An 18,290-nucleotide genomic window follows, 5' to 3' on the forward strand; every position below is an offset into this window, starting at 1 on the left:
TGCTCTCCCGCTTGGCGTGGTGGATTGATAGGACCGTGAACAGTGGCGAAAGCTGACAACCCCCCATGGTTGACCCCTCATGTTCTCTCTTGCCTAATCAAATTTTACGTGTGTTTCCAGATAGCTGATCAGCTTTCCTGGATTTCGCTGACGCCACAGGAAAGCTGTGCCTGAAGATGGAAACACTGGAGTCGGAACTGACCTGCCCTATCTGTCTGGAGTTGTTTGAAGACCCGCTGCTGCTGCCTTGTGCTCACAGCCTCTGCTTCAACTGCGCGCACCGCATCCTCGTCTCCCACTGCGCCACCAACGAGTCAGTGGAGTCAATCACCGCCTTCCAGTGCCCGACCTGCCGCTATGTCATCACCCTCAGCCAGCGCGGTCTAGACGGGCTCAAGCGCAACGTCACCCTGCAGAACATCATCGACAGATTTCAGAAGGCGTCGGTGAGCGGGCCCAATTCCCCCAGTGAGACCCGCCGGGAGCGGGCGTTTGACAGCAACAGCATGTCGTCCTGCGAGAAGGTCCTCTGCCAGTTCTGCGACCAGGACCCTGCCCAGGAGGCAGTGAAAACCTGCGTTACCTGTGAGGTGTCCTACTGTGAGGAGTGCTTGAAAGCCACTCACCCCAACAAGAAGCCCTTTACAGGCCACCGTTTAATTGAGCCTATCCCGGACTCGCACATTAGGGGATTAATGTGTTTGGAGCATGAGGATGAGAAAGTTAACATGTACTGTGTGACTGATGACCAGCTAATCTGTGCCTTGTGTAAACTGGTTGGACGACACCGTGATCATCAGGTGGCAGCTTTAAGCGAGCGCTATGACAAGCTAAAGGTTAGTGCTACCTATCAGCCTTTGTAGCCGAGCCAAGTGTGGTTGGGAATGAAAGTATCCTTGAGCCGCATGACACATTTCCTCATTTGGGCAGTGGGTGGTAAAGGTAGGTGTGCGGTCTCTATTCATATGAAATACACATATGCATCTATACATACATTTGCTTGTCACTATTGAAAAGGTGTCAAATTTTGCCTTAAAGATACCTCAGCTGTGTTTTGATTTCTCTGTAGTTATCATAAGGAGCATCCAGTGTACTGCTATTGCTGAGGTGAATTTGCTTATCTGCCTAATGCTTTATTCATGGCAGCCGGCAAGGTTTTAATGTTGACTGCACGTACCCAGGCACTGATTGAAATGTCAGGCATTCTTCGCATATGCGCTGCTGCTGATTATTTTTTGTTCACTTGCTGTCATCGTGAAAAGCCCTTTGCATCTCTGCTAACAGGAGGTGCATTTATACGTGCTGGCTTCAGGGCTCCCAGCTGCCTGGCCAGCCAGGGAGGCTGAATGCGGGCTGTGCTCTTCAGCGCTGCCTCTCGCCCATGTTCTCAGATGACGCGGACCTGGAAACAAAACTGAAATTGTTTCTGAGCTTCTCCTGGCGTTCCCATGGTTATGTGACCACTTCCACAGTGAAAAGGCATCTATCCTATCAGGTAACCGGGCAGCCCTGGCAGCCCATGCTCCCCTGCAGAGCGCCTTCAGCACAGCGGCAGCGTGAAGCCAGGGGACAGACGTGCTCTGGCTGCCCCCCAGTCTCCTCCCGGGGTCATTGTCACAAAGCTCCAGCGGAGGCAATGATAGCCAAGCAGACGAGCCTCCGACCTATCTGAATCCTAGTTCCTTTAGCTCCCAGATTTAGATGCTGCTGCAGAGAAAAGGAAGGAAGGAAAACACCCCAAGCTTCCCTTCCCACATTCTCTCAGGACACGTAACTCCTGTGTGTGTGCGTGTGCGTTCATGTGTGTTCTTTAAGGGTAGGCTGCAGCTGAGAGATCACAAATATGGAAGTACAAAGATTTTCTGCCAACCTTTTCAGGCAGAATTTATGGATGTAAAAAGAAACTGAATTAATAGATTTGATTAACTAGAAGATTATTTAAAAATAACATCAGATCTATGATGACTTTATATGAGTGCAGGTATAATGTGCTCATTATGTGTGTGCATGCTGCCTGGCTTTTGTGCCTCTATGCATGTGCAAACATTAAAACACAGAAAGATACTTCCTTACCTGGACCTCATAGCTTCCTTTGATCTCTTAAAGGCTTTCTTATTTACTAAGAAGGAGTAGTTATTTTTACTTTCTGTTTTTGCTGAATAGGTTTGTTCCTTTAAAAGGTAAGAGTTTGGTCATTGATAAAATGGGACATGTACTATAAATGTAAATGGAAGGTGCATGGACTGTGCTTTCCAATAATCCAACAGGTTTATGTGCTTAACAGATGTGATTATAAGCTAATAGTCACTGAACAATTGTATTTTTACTAGCTTTATATGCGTAGGAATGCACTACTTAATATGAAACACCTTCAAACTTAAATACTGGATAAGTGTATTTTTGAGGATGTCAGAATAACTATTAAATAGATATATCTTAGTGATGATGTACTCAGACATGACAGGTCTTGAGATTTTAAAAGGCATATTTCTGCTCTTGAGATCTTTGACTTAATATTGCAAATAGCGAGGAAAATAAATGTGGGGTTTTTTGTGTGATCTATGGCTTTGCTGTGCAAAGATACCTAAGCAAACTCTGAATGGGTGTCTGAGACATGCAAGCAAAATTCACGTTAGATGTTGCCTACCCAGTTTAGTTAACTTCGCCAGAAACCTATCAGGATGCTTTCCACCAGCCTTCTTTAAGAGTTATTGAAATACTAATCGAGTGGTTAGGGTAGGCCTGGGTCAAATGACTGTTGCCTTGTAGTGATAGTTCCTAGCAATTTGTGTAATATCTGTTTGACTTTTTTGAGACCTGGATTTTCTTTGGACCCATCTACCTGGAAGCAGTTTGTTCAGTTAATTACCTGCCTACATAAAATCCAGTTACTATCCTCTTTGTCATGAGGCAGCCCACTACGCTTTCCTAATCCCAGCTGTGATACCAGTCATGCCAATTATGTCACCAGTCATGACACCTTTATCCTCTGAGTCCAGCAATAGTAAGCTAGACATCACTCATGTCCAGACTGAAAGTCCATTCTCTGTTCATAAGAAGGTAATCTGAAAACTATATCCTCCCTTTCCTCTCTGCCCCTTGTACCTCAGAAGTTTATGCTGTTCTACATACCAAAATCCAAGAGTGAGATTTTCAGCTCAGTGCATTGGCATGACTAGTTAGCAGTAAAAGAGTGATGTCTGCTTGCAACAGTATTTAGTATTTGAGAAGCAAACAGGAAATTCACTTCCATTTTCATATTCAGGCCTCCTGCTTCATAAATGGCAATATCTTCTCGAGTCACTGGTTATGAGGCTGCTGTCTGATAACGTAGCTCTTGGGTTCCAGTTCGCAGACAGTCTGTGTTAAGATACAGGTAATATATAGATGTCATTGGTAAATTCAATGTTCGGATGGATCAGGAAATTCCTCCTGGAAAAAAAAAACAGGTGGTAGCTTGCTATATTGCTGCAGTAGATAATTAAAATACATGGGTTTTGTTTGGTTGATAGTTGAGTTATGCAAATCTTTTCAAAACTGTTTCCAAAAAAATTAACATGTAGTAGACAGAAGTATAGTGGACTCATTCATAAATGAGTAGTTAATTGTATCTTTAAAAAACAAAACCAAAAACTCCTCTAGTGACATTTTCTTTTATTGTGATTTTCTTTTTAAATCAACAAATTGTTGACAGCAACTGGTGTAGCTCTGGGTATCAAGCTATGCTAATTACTTGCATTATCTCCCAGCAGTGTTACTAATTATTTAAACAATATCTCACCCTTCATTAAGCATAGGACAAAAGATGCCATTACAATCTAGCTTCTTTTGTGACAAAAATGAAACTCTTTAATTGGGAGTTCTGTGCACTTGTCCAACAGAGGCGTCTATGCTAAAGTGTGTTTAACAATCAATGTAATAGCAATTGTGGACATTTGAAAATGAGAAAGTGTTTTCCTTTGGCAGCTCTGGCTCCAACCCTGAGAGGTGCTATTCTTTCTGAATTTTTGCTGGTGGCAGACCAGATTGAGGGTACTTGTGTTCTTCCAGGAGCAGCCCTTTCTTGTTTAGTTACAGGAGCACATGATAAACCTTCGCACTTATGGTTATTTTAGTACTCATAGGTGGGGCTTTTTTAAATAGGTCACAGACACATGCATGTTAAAAACAGAAAAAAAACATAAACCGCAACTGAAAAAGAGAACAGGAAATATTCTGGTAATACACTTTACCAGAATTAATACGAGGTGGTGGTTAAAATTATGGTGTAAACTAGAAAAAACTTTTAGCTGCCTAAACAATGTGTCGTACAAAAGGAAGGTGCAAATGCCTCTGTTTATTCCACCGTATTACGGCAAAGAAAATGTTTATGGCTAGTTGCTTTTCATATTTATCTGTTGCTTTTTGTCTCACTGCAATGGAATGAAAAACACGATTATAATATACGCTCATTATTTCAGAGAAAATAAAAATTGCTATTGTCCTGTAGAGAAAAGCAAGCAAATGACAAGATAATGATAAAAAAATGAAAAGATAAGATATTTTAGATCACAAGAGAATAATTCCATGAGAAGTTACAAGGTGCAGATGGAAAGATAATGTTCATTTAATGTTAAAAAAAAGGCAGTGGAGAGCTGTGACAAAAGAGGAAGATACACAGTAAATCATATTTTCGACTGGCATAAAGCCAGCATAACTCCATTGAAACCAATGTCTTTACTCCACATTTACAGAGAATATGGCCGCTAAAATTCATATGTTGCCAGAAAGTAATTTTGGCATGATTTCCATCTTACCTAGTGAACAGAGATCTTCTGTTGACTCAAACTGCTTGCTCTAGGTTAGCGTTGCGCTCCAGGTTTTTGTTTGAATCTTATCAGTGCTGATATGTATTAGTCAGATTTATGTAGGCGCGTCGGCTCTGTGAATGGTGTTCAGGAATTCCAGGAACAAAAGGGAGCTTCTTGTTTGCGTGGGTTTGATTTTATTTAGTTGCAGAGCTTACACAGATCTGTCACAGTGTTGATTCAGGATGCAAGGATTCAGTTTCCTTACAGGGTGTCAATTCAAATACTCACAAATATTTTTTGGTGGGAAGCAGCCATAAACTTTCTACACCTAGGGAGAATCGCTTTCAATTTATAAAACTTATAAAACTACTTCAACCATTTAAAGGTAGGAGACTTTCTGGCAACTTCACAGCTTTTACAAAAAGAGCACGAAAATAAGTCTGCTTCTCTGTTACATTTATTATGAGTTAAAAACTTTTTATATTTAAATGTCTTTGTAACTGGCATAGTGTACATTGGCTTTTTCCAATTATATTTTTGTAGTCTTTTGTAGTGGCAGTTTGGTCATTAATTGGTATCCTGTGATACCATCAGAATCTAACATTTGCAAAGCTATATTTGTACAAATGACTGGACTGAAGATCCAGGAGTATCAGTTTATGGACTTACATATAAATATATTATGCACATACATGTAAATATATTTCTGTCTACATTTTTTCATTTTATATGCATATTTATAATTCTCATTTATATAAAGACAATACCACATAAGTTTATCTGTATGTGTATGTAGACTTGTTTCTATATCATAGAAATGCAAACAATTTCTAGCAGTATCTAATTTCATGAATGTCTGTAATTTGTGAATTGGAAAAATATGCTTATGAATTTATATTTTAAATAAATATATAGTGTCATATACAAACATATGTCATCAGTATAAAGTATATTCAATCACATAGATTTGATTATTAACAACACATGGATTGTTTTTCTTGGTATCAATTTTTAATACCCCATGAATATATTTTTTTTAGTTGTAAAAATATCTCGTGTGTGTGTTTGTAGTTTCCCTGTATGCCTTTAACTCTTTGCTAACTCCATGATTAATGGAAAGTATTTGCACTACAAAATAATCTCAATTATTTGTAAAGACATGGTATATCCGTCAGCCTAAAATGTGGTATTAAACATTTAGACAAGTAGCACGTTTCCTTACATAATATTTAATAGTTTTAAAGTGTAGAAAGTTACCTTCTATACTGCCAGTTATGCAGGTTTAACAGACAGTTAAACCACTATATCCAACCTGACAAAATGTGGAACTCATGGTAGATGGTCTTTCCTCCTCCCTGCCTATTCTTTCAAAGTAGGATCAAAAAGATTGAATGAATTTTGCTAAATATACAAATGATCTACCCTGAATATGTTTGTGAAGTTTCTGTCAGGTTCTTACTGGATTAAATACTGCCTGAATTACGATTATATATTCCATTTTTTTTTAATGAAATGAAAATGATGAGTAGTCACATCTATTGTTATGGAATATAATCTGATATTACTTAACCCAGAAATATATGCAGAAATATAATTGACTGGCTCTTTCTTACTATTTGCACTCTCTCCCCCCCACTATTAAATTGTTGAGTGGAAGAGGATAGATGTAGAAATGGACTATTTTACTATAAAGGTTTTCAATCTCAGCTTGAATTAGACATATTTGATTATGACAATATATAACTGTTAAGGCAGACTTTAGAACATGCCCTCTTTATCCTAATGTTATGTCAGGTGACTATGTTCCTTTCATCTCGTAGTTCTTTGGTGAAGATTGGATGGATTATATACAATGCCAGTGATAATATTAGTCTTTTTTGGTAAATTTTAGAATGTGTTAGCCTAGTTTGAAGTTGCCTATGTTCATGACTGCAGATTATGAGCTCAACAATAGTTATAGAAAAGGTTCTGTGAGAGTTTTTATTTCATCTACGGAAGATCCCTTAAATAATAAAAATTGTAGGTTTTCAAAACTTACTTTCACAAATTTAACAATTCAAAAGACTTTCTGTTTGTATAATTCTTAATTTCTTCTGTATGTAGTTCAGATTATCATGTTGAGGGGCATAATCGGGAAGAATAAGAGAATTAAATAAAACTGTAAATAATATTGCATTATTATCATTGTTCTCAATTTCCAGGGAGGCTGGACTAGGCGTTAGGTAAAATGTATTTTAATACTTTTCCATGGATCTGGTCTGAACTGTTCAGATAAGGGACTTTAAGTCCCTGTTCTAGCTCTGAATTTGCTTATTGTAATAACCTCTTATTCTCTCTTCATTGCTCTAAGTTTTCTTAAATAATAGGATGGTTAAGAGCTGGTGATGAAATATAAAGAACATCAAAAGCTTCTTTAGAATGAGGATTTGTATTTGAACAATAAACAATAAAGAAATACAACTAGAATTGAAGCAAGTAGATGAGGTTAATGACAAATAAGTAACTTTTAAAACATTCAGGGATGGGTACATATTGACCCGTTGTTTAGGAAAAGTGGTCTGCCTAACAAAGTAACAAAAATAGGGTTAATAACAAGAAAAGTTACAAACATAGTGACCTTTCGAAGGTGAAACATTTATCGCTTTTAGAATAATAATTTTTTTTTTACAGTCGACAAATAGAATGAGGAAGCTAATTCTTTTAATGCCTGATTGGGGAATTAGAAAGCTAACTGAAGGAACATGGCTAAAGGGTATGTGTGCTTACCATGGACAGTAGGTTACAGCTGATGCTGTTTGGTGGCTTTGAGGTGCCTCATGCATGTGTACGAATATGTATGTGCGTGTTACGTATGTGTATTCTGAACTCGTTTTAAGGTTTAACCTCATTTTAATGTTGATTAAAAAAATCAGTGTGACAACAAATGCATTTTTAGAAAGGTTATTATTTTAAGGCGAAGTTGGTTAAGAGTGTGGTTTAATAGAATAAATAGATAAATAAATAAATAAATAACTCTGGATTTAAATGTCTCCCAGACAAGCACTGCAGAACACTCAATATTCAGATTTCTCTCAAGCTTTAATTTAACATGCTGAATTACTCCATGAAGAGATATCCAAATTACTTCAACTCTGCCCTGTAATGACATACAATTATAAGAATATGATTAAAACATTTTAGTTCTTCATTTTAGGTTAAGCAATTTCCATAACCTTTTATATTTGTTCATATTTTCTGATCTTAAAACACAAATGTGCATTTAGCATGATTTCCTGTGGCCTGCTTCTTTCAGCAATACGTACACTTCCTAGCAAAACAATAGTACCCTGTGCATATCATCAGCACTGCAAACCTATAAACAGGGGTTCATAGCAGTTGGACACAGTGCCTAAATCAGAAAGCCCAGATGGTCCGTGGCGAGGGAGGCTTCCCTGGATGGCCACGGTCTGCAGAAGTGAGCTAGATTGCTAGAGCACCTGTGGGAGTCCAAATGTTGACCTCCTACCTGAGCTCCCAACATGGATGAGAAGTCCGTGTTGTGCATTTCCCTCTTTCGCCCATCTTTCTTTACCTCTCCCCCAAACCAGCCCTCCAGCCTTGGCCTCCCCTGACACTCTGCGCGGGACACCTTTGCTTCTGTGGGGCTGGGAGCAGAGCTGTGGCCCCCAGAGAGGGGACACGGGCAAGGGGGCGGGAGCTGCCCCACACCATGCTGGGGCAGTCACAGCTGTCATCTCTCCATTTGCTCTGTTTATCTAGTTCTCTCAAGCCAGTGAAAAATGAAAGACGTGAGGGAGGGGCAAAGGTAATGGAAAGGAGAGTATTTTATCATAGGGTGACTATATTGAGTTATTTGTACCTGGACCTTATGTAAATGCTTACTTAAGCAATTCTTAAACTTCTTAAATTTCATCCCAACTACTACTGGGCTTGCATGTTTCATCTTTTTCTCTCCTGCCTATTCTTTTCCCCCTCATTTTTCTTTCCTTTTGTTTGTTGAGCATCATTATCTCCACAGCAAGGGCGTTGTCTCCATACATGTCAGTAAAATGCTCAGTACATGTCGGGTAGCAAATAAGTAATGTATCATTGGCTTTCTTGACAGTGTGCCTTATGGTGCCAGCAGAATTGCTTTTTAAGATGGCCTTTTATTTTTTAATTTCTGCAGGCTCAAGCAGAGGTATTGCTTGTTTTATGAATTCCTCCTTTGTGCGTGGTGTTGGCCCTACGCAATATCTCAGTTTATGGCTGCAGGAAGGGAGGGTGTGCAGGGAGGTCTTTAATGCCTCGGACGAAAGCACTCGAGGGGCTGGAGCTCCGGGTTGCCTCTCTACCTTACGGGCTCCTCCACCATTAGAGTTTACAGACCTGCTTTCTGCTTTCTTGTCCCAGTTGCCAAGTTGTGAGATCTTGCATGGCTAGAGTTACACTGCAAATTTGAGAAAACTCTTTGCTGCCTGCAAAAAGCTGCATGGTTTTGAGTATATCTTGTTTCTTCTGAAAGAGCTCCTTGAGATTCTGAGAGTGGAAAACTGGAAAGGAAAGCAAAAGGGACAAGAAAGGAGTCCATAATCAGAAGTACTATTCTGTAGAAATATATCCCACTCTTAGGTAATGCTGCACTTCCAAAATTTTAGGGTTGCCTGTGTGTTTTTATGGACACATGTTCAAAGCTGTATCACTTTTGCTTTGAAAGCAGCAGAATTACTTTTTTTCCATACTCACAACACTTGCATTTTTTGGAGGAATGAAAATTTCCTGCCAAACATAATTTCAGTCTACTCTTTTGAAATTTTGTAGCTTTTTCTTTAGAGTATTTTGACAGAATGGCATAAAGCAGCAATATATCCTTTAATTGTATTTTTACAGTATGAGAGGGATCGAATTCAGCAGAGATGAGAAATGTAACTGGAAGGACTCTGACTAGCTTTTTCCTTTCATGATTTATCTGTTCAATTATTTTTGGTATTGAGAATGATCTTCTGAACTACCACAGACTTTCATTCATAGACTTTTAGTGACTTACAGAACACTGGCTGCAAAAACTAAATATTGAAAATGTGAAATGGCAAGTATGTTTTGGCAGAGTAATATAAAATATATGACTTTGTGTCTTTACAGAAGTTGAGATTGCTGTTGCTTTTTTTTTAGAAAGAAATCACTGTGGGCATTTGTGACTTTAGAACAGACACTGTACTAACATCTTGGCCAACTGTGTCGAAGTATAATAATACGTATATTTTTTAATTTTATTGTGCTAAATCCCAAAGGCTTCATTCAAAATGAAGTCCCATAGTATAACGTCTTATACAAATACATCAGAAGATGTAATACCTGTTCCATGGAACAATCGTTCAACTGAACTTAAAACAAAATGCAAAAACAAGTGTGATGGGTAAGTGGAAACTTCATATAGTCACAGTAATATTCAGACTAGCTGTTGGCTTCATTTAAAGGGTAAGAATATTTTTTAAATTTTTTAGTAAATATTGACTAACCCCACAAGTCAACAGAGGCACTACTATTTGATTTCTTGTAATGTTCCTGGTTTGAAATATAGTAGCCTCACTCCCCCTTTCACTTTGCTTATAGGCCTGGTTTCTTGTGCACTTTGTTTAGAAGAAGTAGTCCCAGTGGCACCCCGGCTCTGTTGTGTTATATGCCAGCCTCATAACGCCTTGTGTTATATGCCAGCCTCATAAAAAAATTAGATATATTCCCGCTACATAATTCTGGTGTCCAAACTGAGGCTGGCATGCTAGTATAAATATCCAAAATACTCTTTATTGATTGAAGATTTGCACTCTCTAAATTTGAAAAGAAGAAATGAAATATGAGAAATGAAATATTCTGAAATAATTGAATTCTAGATTTGGTCTGCAGGATTTTCTCTTCTATGTCATAAGCATTTCAGCTATTTTTAAATGAAATTATAATTTTTACTTCACATTCTTTCTGAAGGTTTTCTAAAAAATGAGAATAAAAAGCTGGTACAAAGAAGGAATATATTTTATATGACATATGCAACAGCTCAATAAATTATAATAAGTAATAATAAAACATATAATCTTTTCTGAACATTCTAAGAAGTACAAAGGGGCCTTTTCAACGCCATCACTTTCTAATGCCGTACCACACTAATCATTTCTTACGCCATTACTTACTGTACACTCCCCAGTTGTGGGTGATAAATCATCACCGTTAATACCCGGACAGATGAAGGTGGGAGAAGCAATCTGCTGTTAGACTGAGCGAAGAGAGGGGAGGGAGAGGAGATGCAGCTCTTGGATCCCAGCCTAACTGGGACTGTTAATATAACTCTTGTTCAGGGGTATGTCTAAAATCACAAGCCACCCCTGTATTCTTCTATATTGCTCCTTGTAATTCCACCTGTAATTCAAATACACCTTGAAATATATGCTTTAAAGGTATTGGGCTTCCAGATTTGCCTCCAAATATAAATAAACTTATTCTGCTACAAACAAGCTGCAACATCTTTGCTGGCAAATAGTACTGGAAGATTTCTCAGCATGACCAGAATATCGACACTGAGGGAAGTGATGGATAATCGACTCTAGGAAGTCTTTCCAAGATTCCCAACTGATGAAAAAAGTGGTAGCAGAAGTGCTCCTCTGATGATAGCAATCTTCTTCAAAAATACACATGCACATACACACAAACAAAACTTAAGGCTTGCGCAAACTCTTCTGCTTTCTCCACGCAGTTTATAGTGAGATTTCGTGCCGTCTATGAATAGCAATGTCACTTTAAGCTTGTGAGGAATTTGAATGTATGAGTTTTCCATAGAGTCTAGCTGATAGGCCAATTAGTTAAAGGAAAAAAAGAAAAAAAAAGACATAATCTTTTATTAAATACTAGAGAAGCTAAAACATCCTGTGACAAAAATCAAAGAGAAGAACCTGTATTCCTGAATTAGTTATATAGATATCTCTCTTCTGATTGTTAGAACAGTGGTCTACCCTGGTGGGAAACACAAAGCTTTACACTAAAATCGCCTGGCCGTTGCTGTGGACTGATGTGCTACAGTAGCTCATCTCTGCTCTTCCCTGGCCAGAGGAGCTGTCCTGAAGTCTGAGGCTGTGCAACCGAGTTCTGTTATTTACTGTAATAGAGTCAAACTTCAATACAGATTAAAGACAGGCAGCTGTTTACAACATATGTGCCTCATGGGGTAGCAGCATTAGGCAGATTTATTAGGCTTTGGCTAATGACAGTTTGTGCAAAATTTATGTCCAGATTAAGCCAGCTGCATACGGAGACAGATGTAACTCACTTCACACGGAATCTGAATATTTATTTGATTAATGAGTTATTAAAAGGTGAGAAAACACATTGATGTGTGTATGGATGACAGTCCATCTAAACAGGCATCTTAAAATATTATATTCTTGGCCCCAAAACTCTGGACACATATATGCAGGAAATCCCTTGAAAGGAATAATTGAAGAAACTATTAAAAATAATGGAAATAGTATTTGACTGACCTCATCAGTTAAATAAAATTTAAAATTAGTCAAACCAAACATAGATATGTTCAGTGTTTTTTCCAACATATCAAACCTGCATGTATTCTGCAAAATACAAGGGGGGAAAAATGTACATGCAGATGTACAGAAGACTGGCATTCAGAGGTGCCTGCTTGGGAGAGAAAGCCCCTGTGTTTTTCCAGTAGTCGAGGCTCTCCTGGGCGCTATAGTGTCCTGTGCATGCAGATGTGGTGGCAACGAGCCAGTCCCAGGATGGCCATACCAGCACTGAGCATGCTCTGCTGAGGAGGGTGTTCTTCAGCTCAGCAAGGGAGAGCTGGAGGTGCCTTTCTGTGGTTAAGTGCTGCTGTTGGAAGGCTAGTACTGGGGGTTAAAATTAATCTGCCAACTGAGGGAGATTACTCTGCCGTGTGAGGGAGCCCCTGCCTTGAGGCCCTTTTTCTTCCCAACGAGTTGTAGGAGCCAAAGGACCCCCTCAAGATGCCTGGTGAAGTTATGCAAACTTTGGGTGAACTTACATGATGATGCAATCTTTTCTTTCATGTGCTTAAGTGAGGGCAGACTTTTTTCTCTCCACTGCATTTGATTATACCCTTCAACTTAAAAAATGTGCTGCAGCCTTGCGGGGGGCGAGGGGGTGGCATTATGTTGAACGTACAATAGTGTTTTCACCCTCTTCAGAGCTTTTCTTATGATCACTCTTGAGGAAAAGGTGACCCTTCTACTCAGCCCAACCAATCAGAGCAGCAACCATGGTGCCTTTTTGTGTTTTTTACCTTGTCTTTCTCTGTGCTAAATGAGCCTTCTTTCCATGTGGGCTTGGTAGACCTGTACTCCAGCTCTTCTAAACCCAACCCCTGCAACTGTACTGAAATTCTTGTGCAGGCAGGATGTCATGAGTTTATTTTAGCTCTTTTGGGGCAAGAAATATTATCAGAGAAACCTTTTTCCTTTAATTTACTTAACAACTTCCAGCCTTGTCCTGTTTACAAAAGTTGAAAACCTTTGTCTGAACATGTAGTGAATGACTGTAAATAATACTGCCTCTTTGGATTAATAATTTTGTTGTAGTGTGTTTTCTTAAAAGAGTTCTTATAAAGGGAGGAGTTGGAGAGTGAGAAGTTAATCAAACATTTTTGAATACATGAATAATATTTAAGTGCAATCTGAATTTTGAGCAGGTTTAAACGGGTTCCTGCTTTATCTGAAGGAGTTTGTACATTCTCACTTGAAAGCTGTGTGATTTTTCTGTCAGGAAAAAACAACAACAAAAGCGAACAAAACTGATTTAGAGTTCTGCCATTATATTTCCTACTGCTTAATTCCAGCACTGTTAAAATCAGTGAAAATTTTAGATTTTAATGAGTACAATATCAAAACAATTGTGAACGGATTAGGAGACTATGCTATTCCAATTGCTGCCTCTATTGTTTGCAGTGGTGAGTGTTCATGGTATATGGCTACAACTAAGTTATCTGGTTACAGGTAAACTTTCATCGCAAGTTATGGATTCAAATGTATGAGAGCTCATTTTCTAATGGCCGTTTACAGTTTGTAATCTAACTGCCACTAATAGGAAGAAAAGAAAAGGTGCGGATGCTTATTTTGCACGTTTTTTCAGACATATTTTAAGTGTGGTAGGAACCTCAATTCAACATGGAGTTCAAGACAGGAGTTTTCTCATTGAGTAACTACTGTTTGCAGTGTGGACTGTGACTCTGTTGTGTGTTTTCCTTGGAGGAGTTCGTTTCCTTCCTGAGGAGGTCTGCGAGGTCAGGTAAATATCCGGTCTTGGAAGCTGTCTGTATCAGGGCTGCTCTCTCTGAGTCATTATTTTCTTTGATAAAATTCATAGAGAAAGTCTGTCAGAGACCCTAGAGTGTAGCTAAGCACTTCAGTAATGGGAAGCCATTTTAAACTATGTATGCCAGGTAAAAGAGAAGCCTTTTGAAGCTTTGGTTTTTTTGTTCTCTGACAATTTCACTCTTGTTTTTCAAGAGTCAGTGTTCATGTAAGTGGTTTCTAGTGCTGTGAGGCAGTAAGAGCTTGGTAGTGTGAGTGAAGATTCTCCTGTGTGGTCTTAAAAACTCTTGTCTGCTTACTACTTTTCCTTTATATTATATTTCCAATATAGAGAAAATTCTGGGCTCAGGCATACCAACAGAATCCCAAATTACTTCAGAAAGTACTATGGGATTTTTGGATTATTCTTACTTACCTATTACTTATTTATTAGGTACTAATTATTTTTTTATTATTATTATTATTTTATAATACTATGTCACTGAGGGTGCATTTTGAGATCATTGAGCTGGCTGAACAGCCCACTGCTGCCAAAAAGGGTTCATCATGCTTCCCCTCTCCTTTGCCCACGCTGCTGCCGCTCCCCCTGCAGCAGCTCTGGCCCTTGTCCACCCCTCGGGTGAGCTGCTCCCTGCCTTTGCTGGTGCCACTGAGCTGGGAAACTGGTGAAGGGGATCAGGAAAGCAGTGTGCAGGGTGGGGCCACTCAACCTACTGCATTTCAGCAAAACAAATCTACCTCTTTAGGCACACACCCAGCTTCCCTGACTGTGCAGGCTTACTCCTGCGCGAGGTGCTCAAAGCACAGGCACAAGCTAGGTGCCTAAAATAGTTTCCCAGCAGTGAAGCCAATTTAATGGCTGGTTGCTGTGGTCCCCCTCTTTTCTGCCTCCTGTAGCTGTGCATCCCTGCCTCCCCCCATCCGAACTTGCCCTGAGCTGTGTCAGCTCTCAAGGTTGGTAAAAACCAACTCAGAATAATAAGAGAATAATTATTCATTTGCTTCACTTATGCTGTTCTGGATGTCTAGCAAGTTGAAATGCATCAGCAAAAGGTCAAATGTACTCTGGTTCTGGCACAAAGTAAAGACCGGAATCGTACAGAGTAAGGCAGGGAGGAAAGTGACTGAATGGACTTAGAATAGCATCCTAAACCAGGAGGAGCAGCTTCCACCCTTAACTGTGCATTAGAAGGGGATATAGCAACTGCTCCACTTGTGTCCAGCTCTGTAAAGGGTTGTTGTCTTGATTACCACAGACCATCATTGAAAGATGTAAAGATGTGACTCTTGAGCTTGAATCAAACATTCAGAATTTGAGGAAAGCTTAAAAGAAAAAAAAAAAAAGGAAAGCTTTCTTTTTCATTGTGTGGTTAAGTGGCCAAAAAGTATTTTTGCCAATAAAAACAACTGTATTAATAAGTGAAGCAAAATAAACTACAGAGGTAGAGAAGTGAGGTTATAGCTATGTCCATACAAAGGGTTTTTTCAGTACAAAAATTCCATGCAGAAGTTATACCCCTCACATGATGTTAATACTCTGGCAAACACTTCTAATGTAGATGTGAAGCTGCAGCTTTTTGGGGGAATAGTGCTAGGAGAACATTTCTGTTCTTTGGGGGGTTTCACCCCATGTTGTGAATTTTGCTCCATGATTTGGGTTCATGCCACTCCTAATATGTGCTTGAAACTTAACTCTAAGTCCTCCAGAATGTGTCAACAGATGAAACAAATATTTTGCAAATCTGGCTTAAAGTTTGAGCTTGCAAGCAGTCACAGAAGTTGTTTAGAGTTCCTTGAGAACCCTTACTAAATTTCTAGCAGGGATGTAATATCTGCTGTTTTGGGAAATTTCATCCATAAAAATATGGAAATAATGTGGATTTGTTATTCATGTATTTATTTTGATTAATACACATAACTTTTGAAATAATCTTGGAACATTTCTTAAAATATAGTGAAATGGATCCCTCCTGTAATTCCCTTTTAACCACAAACCAACAAATCTTCAATAGCTCTGCTGCAACAGGTGTATATATATCTGATTTTAAAGAAGTCTTGTCAGAACTTTGTCAGTTTCTCACAGACTGTGAGATCAAATAGGCTTGGGAATCATGCTCAGTAAAATACGGCTATTCTAAACTAAATAAAGAGCAAATTCCAGAACACATCAGAGCTAATTTGCCATTGTTTTCACCATAAACCATAATGAATCCTCATCAAATGAATGCAGCTGCTATGGTGCTGTATCCAAAATACTGTAATTAAATTGCTGCTGGGGGATTTTTAGAATATAAATTTGGCAGACACCCATTATTGGCAATTCTACAGTGAAGCATTTATAATCTTATCCACAGAGGTGATCCTATATTCTGTCCTTCCAAGAACAGAGAGAGAAGAAACAGAACCAGGATGACAAATGAGCAGACAGAAATCTGAAACAAGAAACCACAAGAACGTAAGGCTAATCCAAGCCATGCTGGAAAGCCTATTGGGAAAGCAAGGGGAGGGCAAGAGGAGAAACCTGGGATGGGTCACATTAGAAAAATCCTCTGCCATGCTTTGCAGTGGCAAGGTCAATGAGGAAGGCAAGGCCACCAAGGGATGCCTGCCACAGTCTCTGCGACTGCCAGGATAAAAAAGAGCCGTAACCCCAAAGCAGGCAGGGGTGGCCCTTGGGCTGTGTGTCCAGAGCTGACGTATCTCAGCCCCCCACTCTCCTCCTGCTCCCCCACAAAAACGTCCCCCTTGGCTGTTGGGGAGTCTGTGGACACTTGATCGTGACTTAAACAATCTCCATCTGGGGGAAAGCCGTGATGTTGGGCAGCTTGGCCTCCTGCATGGCATATTCCCCTGGCATTGCCAGGACCCAGGCTGGCACACGGGGGTGTAGCATATAAATTCAACATCTGTAAAAACTTCTGCGGTGAATGTGCACTGAACACACCAACGTTGTCTTTGCTTGGGCTGTTTAAAATCAAGCAAGAAGGCATTGAAATGCCAAAAGTTATGATGAAGGGACTGCAGCGATCCATTTCTTAGTAACAGAACTGTAAAACTAAAAACAGTATCATCCTGTCTTATCTGAAAGTAGATTTGATTTCTAATTTGTTTTAGAAGTGACACCAAATTAAATTCTAATATCCATGGGAGAGGAATTTGCATCGGGGCCAAATCTCAGCCTTGAAATGTTTATGTTTAGTATGCCTTAGTATGCCCGTTCCAATCAAGTGCATCCGAAATATTGCAGCTTAGAGCACACTTGAGCTTAACAGCTATGTTTCTGTTCCTTTATATGCTAAGCATAGCTCCTGGGACTGTGTTTCCATCATGAATATTCAGTATTATGGATTCAGAACAGGATATTCATGAATACTTAACATTACATGTTCCCAAAGGAGTTACCTAACACTTCAGCTCAGGGACAGCTGATCAGATCAAGCCAACAAAGTCAACATAATCTTCAAAAAAAGTCCTTCACATTATCTTCAGATTTTTTTCACATTCCTTAGTGCGTAGCAGTTACTGGCAAAGTTGCAGGAGCAGTGCCACCAGAATTAACTGAAAAAGGAAAATAAACTGAGGAAAACGTCAGGCTTTTGATGAAAAGCAAAAACACTGTTTGAAAAGAAAGAAAAATGTGGAGACCAAGTGTTGAGATTACAGACTATCATGTTCAACAATAAAGTTCACACAACAACTTTCATATAGAAAAAACATTAAAAAAAATAATAAGAGACCAAAGGGTTCAGAGGTAGGTGTGAATCCCCACTACTCTTAGAGAAAAAATACATTTTGAAATTTGATATTCATTCTACCTTATGGTTTAAGACAGGAAAAGGGAACGAGCCTGCTGTATCCTTCTGTTGCTCAGCACTGGCCAGTAAGCATTCTTTTGGTTAGGCATAAAAAGTAGTTATTAGAACTAACATTTGGCCTTAAGGTAAATGTTCCAGCAACATAAATCTACCATAGCAACAGAATGATGTCTCCTGAATTTGAACTGCCAGAAAGGGAAGTGAAAAGAGAAATAAGGAGGGTGGGATTTATAGGTCAGTCATGGATTTCATGTAATTCATTTGTTTATGTAGCTTTGCAAACCCAAAGCTGTCTAAGATTTAGAAAAACAAACATTTGTGTCTTCTTAGAGGTCTGCCAAGTGAGAGAGCTGGCAATCTGAGCGAGAGGCTGA

General features: G+C 39.2%; 1 protein-coding gene across 3 annotated transcripts in view; it reads left to right on the forward strand.

The window, feature by feature from the left end:
• Nucleotides 1–18,290, forward strand: part of MID1 (midline 1) — a 260,488-nt gene that overhangs the window by 145,976 nt on the left and 96,222 nt on the right. For all 3 annotated transcript variants that reach the window (XM_064500438.1, XM_064500444.1, XM_026117000.2), the window contains exon 2: nt 121–836. In XM_064500438.1, coding sequence (XP_064356508.1) covers nt 177–836 — 660 coding nt within the window. In that variant the 5' untranslated portion in view covers nt 121–176. The remainder of the gene's footprint in view (nt 1–120; nt 837–18,290) is intronic.

This window comes from Dromaius novaehollandiae, chromosome 1, assembly GCF_036370855.1.
Source record: "Dromaius novaehollandiae isolate bDroNov1 chromosome 1, bDroNov1.hap1, whole genome shotgun sequence".
Classification (NCBI taxonomy): domain Eukaryota; kingdom Metazoa; phylum Chordata; class Aves; order Casuariiformes; family Dromaiidae; genus Dromaius; species Dromaius novaehollandiae.